The sequence below is a fragment of the Anneissia japonica genome, unplaced genomic scaffold, assembly GCF_011630105.1.
Source record: "Anneissia japonica isolate Jap-2015-1 unplaced genomic scaffold, ASM1163010v1 scaffold9290_len831353_cov190, whole genome shotgun sequence".
NCBI lineage: Eukaryota > Metazoa > Echinodermata > Crinoidea > Comatulida > Comatulidae > Anneissia > Anneissia japonica.
Genome location: NW_022745682.1, coordinates 95,061 through 99,402, shown reverse-complemented (window position 1 = coordinate 99,402; position 4,342 = coordinate 95,061). Strand labels below are relative to the sequence as shown.

The window sequence follows — 4,342 nt, the reverse complement described above, 5'->3', positions numbered from 1 at the left end:
GTACACCTCTTTTCCTGGGCCTTCAAATGTATTCCATGAACAATTTTGGCCCCTATTGCGATATAGTTGAGAACCACTGGACTATAGAATTGAAGTGACTGTTTTTCCATGAAGGAACGAGGTTTATCATTTGCCTTTCATGGTTCGAATACGTCACAACTCAGTAGATAATAAATCATTATTTTTATGAATGTTAGTTTGCACGAAATATGTAAGCGGGCATGATTATGATTACCGGGATAAATTGAAAAATTAATGATAAGTATTTCAATGGCAGATTCAGAGGGCCCAGCCGGCCCACCCTCCCTTATTTTTTCAAAATTTAAAAGTGGAGAAAAAAGAAAATTATATTAAAATTAAGTCTGAGCAGGGAACAGTTAAATTAGGCCTACTAATTTAACTGTTCCATGGTCTGAGAGTGCCATTTCAGGCCAACTAGAGGTGCCATAATCATAAATTTTCTTACCTCAGCCCCAACCATTGGGGGGCTGAGGTGGTCTACACTCTATCTGTAAAAGTCCCTCCCTGACCACCCACCCCCCCCCCCCCCCCTAAAATTTCGAATTTCTGGATTCGCCACTGTATTTTGAAAGTGTAGTATGGCTAAAATCTGGGGCTCTGCCCCCCCCCCTCCACCCCTTTGGCTACGCCATTGCATCTGACACTGTATTTTGAAAATGTAGTGTGGAAATAAAATTTAATTGCATTCCTTAAAATCAATTACATACGACTTATAAAAGGCGATAGACGCCAGAGGATCCGGGGGCGACCTGGGGGCCACCTGGACCCCCACCGGGGGCCCTAGATCCCCCGCGCCCTCCCCTAGATACGCCACTGTCGAGCTGACCGCAAAGAAATTACTTGAAGTAAGCCTGACACAAAACATTGTTTTTTACATATTTTTACTCACTAGGCCATATTTGCTCATTTAAAAAAAAACAAAACTGAATACATTCCACTAGGCCTATATGTGGTCTGTTTTGTAGAAATGAATCGAATAAAAAGAATTATTAACATTTCCACTACCATCAGGCAGACTTGTGATGTAATATCCTAAAATATAGTACCTTTGTTTGATTGCACTGCCTTTTGTGCTTTAAAAATACTGCCTATAGTAAATTGTGGCAAAATTATAATACGCATGATCAACGTGACTACAACAGATAATGAATAATCACAACCAAACAATATACTTCGCAAGCGTTCTGTCCGCTCATTAACAGTGACCGTGCCTAGAAAGTGAGACGAAAACTAGGATTTATTCCGAAACTTACAGAGATGGAGTTATTGTTGATATATCTCATTGTAACGATTTTAGTGATTCATTCTGGAAATGGTAATGATGCTTTTAGATAATATATGTAGGCCTACAAAAATTAGACCTTCCTAGAAACCCGGAAATTTTGCCGTAGGAATTTAAAATGTTGCTCAGGACCAAGGGGGCGGTGTGGGGTGGGGGTGTCCGGGACCCATTTTACCCACGAAAAGTAAGGGGAGGTGATGACGCTTGAACAACCGTGAAGAAAAGTTAAATCCGTTGGAACATTTTTGTTCCAACGGAAAGTGAAGAAATTTATCGTTGATAGTTCTAATGTAACCGACTCGAATTCCACATCCTCCTTATCCCCAATCAGGTAAGTGTGGTAACTGTAAGAATATGATATGGCTACTGATTTTTCAAAGGTTTTGTAATTAGAAGAAAAAAAAATCTCCGACAACTAGGCCATATATTGTGGGATCATCAGGGGTGGCTCCAGGAAAATTTATGATTATAGTACTACCTATAGAGATGGCCGAAAATGGAGCTCTCAGACTTAAATGTTATTATAAATTACTGTATGTTTTTTTTTCTCTATATTCTTTATAAATTTCCTGGTGGCTCCAGGATTTGCCCGAAGAGGATCCTGGTAAATAGACGACATCGCGAGTAGAACGACGGGGGCATGTTCGGGGATCGTTCAAAATCTTTTGAATATGGCCTAGGGGGCTAAGTCCCGGGGACACCATGACAATTTAGGTGTTTACTAAAATCTCATTTACTTTTTGTCAAAGAATGCATATACCATTATGATTTTTTGTCGGAGAAACATGCATTGAGCAGAATCTCTCGTTTTCGGGAAATGTCAGCTTTTGACTTTTTCGTCCTGAAAATTAATACGAATAAAGAATTTTTCTCGACAAATTTACTTTAATTTTAATTTACGTTATAATATAGGGCCTATCGTACGGGCCTCTGATGTCTAAATGATGGTATGACGCTCCCTATAAGCCCCGATATTCAACCCCCGGCCCGCGGGCCAAATTCAGCCCGCCAAGGATTTTGATCCGGCCCGCGAAACATTGCTAAAATTAAATCATTTTCCGGCCGATTTTTAGAAAAAGTTTTTGTTGTATAGAGCAACACCACATAGGCACCCCTACTCTAGCAATGTTTACAAGAGTGTGGCTTTTTCTGAGTGTAACTCACTGTGTCTGTGGTTTAGGGTACTGGTATGGGGCAGGGACTACTGGGCAGGGACATGGATTAAGTGGGATACTGATATGATGAGATTTCTAACCATTTGCGGCACCAGTAGGCTCGGGGCATGTTATTCTGTTGAAAACTTTGTTTTGAAAACTTACTTTTGAGTCTGAAAGTGCAATTTCCAGAAATGTAGAGGTATCTAGATGCTAGAAATGTGCTCACCTAAACCCCAACCACTGGTGAGTGGATATTTTTGTGGTAGGAACATTTCTAGTGGCAGGGTAGGAGAACCTAGAGTGCATTTTTTTTTCTTCTTTTATTCTTTCAAAATTCAAAAAGAAAGAAAAGAGAAGCAAAGAAAATTAAATTCAAATATAAGTCTGAGAGTGACATTTCCGACCATCTAGTGGTGCCATAATCATACATTTTCTTGGTATTTTCCACTATCTGTGGAAGTTGTTCCCTGACCCCCTTCTATTTCGAATTCACCGCTATAAAAAAATGTAAGTACACAATTTATGTCGGCCCGCCGCTGGTCTCAACAAGTCGGGACTGGCCCCCAGCTCAAAAAGGTTGGATACACCAGGGCTATAAGTATACTTTAAAAATAATCGCCTTACTATGTGTATTACGGAGCTAAGTCTCTCGCTCTTTATACAACTTAAAGGCTCACACATAGTGGAGTGATTACAGTTAAGTTCCGTAATAACCTATAGGTAGTAGCGGCTGGTAAGTCATTGGAAATAATAATATTCAAATCAAGTTTTGCTGCATAAGACCACTACAGGTCCGTACGCAGGGCGTGTGCGACGGGTGCGTACGCACCACAACTCCTCCCTTACCCCCCTCAAAATAAAAAATAAGTAAATACAGTTATCAAAGTTCAAGACACACTCTCGCACGTTCCAGATCTATCCACCAAACTCCTTGATAAATCAGAGCAGTTTCCAACTAGGACTGCCTCTAATTTGTAGTAAGCAAGAACTTTTAACTGTATTTATAAGCTTTTTCAGGAATTTGAGTGTTTTTCCCGCCGCTTGCGTGTCCATAACTAGCCACGCAAATCATTTTTCTCTTTTATAGGTTTCATTAGAATTACCTTTTATTCTCGTTTAAGCCTGCGGGTGGCATTCCGGCCATTTAGAGGTGCCATAACCATAAATTTTCTTAGCCCCAACCATTTGTAGGGCTGAGGTGTTAGACCCCCAGTGGTGGATTCAAGGGGGTGGGGGAAAGCCGACCTGGGCCCCCATAATTTTTAAAAATTTATGAAGAAAATTGAGAAAAAAAAAAATACAGCGGGGGGGGGGGGGGCAAAGAAGAAAAGCAAACCCCTCTAAAAATTACTCGCCCTCACCCTAGTCGTCTCCCAAAAATCATGGTCAAGTAGTTAAAAATCACCTAAAATCACCTCATTTTGCGAATTAGCGCCCCACAACTGATCATCGAGGCCCCCCACCCCCTAGATACGCTAATGAGTGGCTGGAAGAAAAAGCTATAGACCCGGCCAGCGTGACCACTGCTTGGGTATTTACCCAAGATCTTGGGTATTTTGAGTCAGTCTTGGGTTCTTGGGTATTCCGTTCAAATCCTTGGGTATTTTATTTTTACTAAGAAAATTAAATATTTTTGTCATAGAGGAAGAATTAAGAAGTAACAAAGTATATTTCAGTCCATTCAAGTAAGCAAAACTCAACGAATTGTACATAACCTGTCTCTTATACACATCTAGATGTGTATAAGAGACAGCAATAACATTGATAGTAATAATAATAAATAATAATAATAATAATAATAATAATAATAATAATAAAAATATTATTATTATTATTATTAATAATAAACACAATAAAAAACATAAAAAAAAGATACAACAAA

At 39.5% G+C, this 4,342-nt stretch overlaps 1 protein-coding gene across 2 annotated transcripts in view; it reads left to right on the top strand.

Annotated features, from left to right (window-relative positions):
• The first annotated feature begins 1,202 nt into the window (after nucleotides 1-1,202).
• Nucleotides 1,203-4,342, top strand: part of LOC117120016 (von Willebrand factor D and EGF domain-containing protein-like) — a 32,931-nt gene continuing 29,791 nt past the window's right edge. For both annotated transcript variants that reach the window (XM_033265017.1, XM_033265016.1), the window contains exon 1: nucleotides 1,203-1,336. In XM_033265017.1, the coding sequence (XP_033120908.1) occupies nucleotides 1,279-1,336 (58 nt within the window). In that variant the 5' untranslated portion in view covers nucleotides 1,203-1,278. The remainder of the gene's footprint in view (nucleotides 1,337-4,342) is intronic.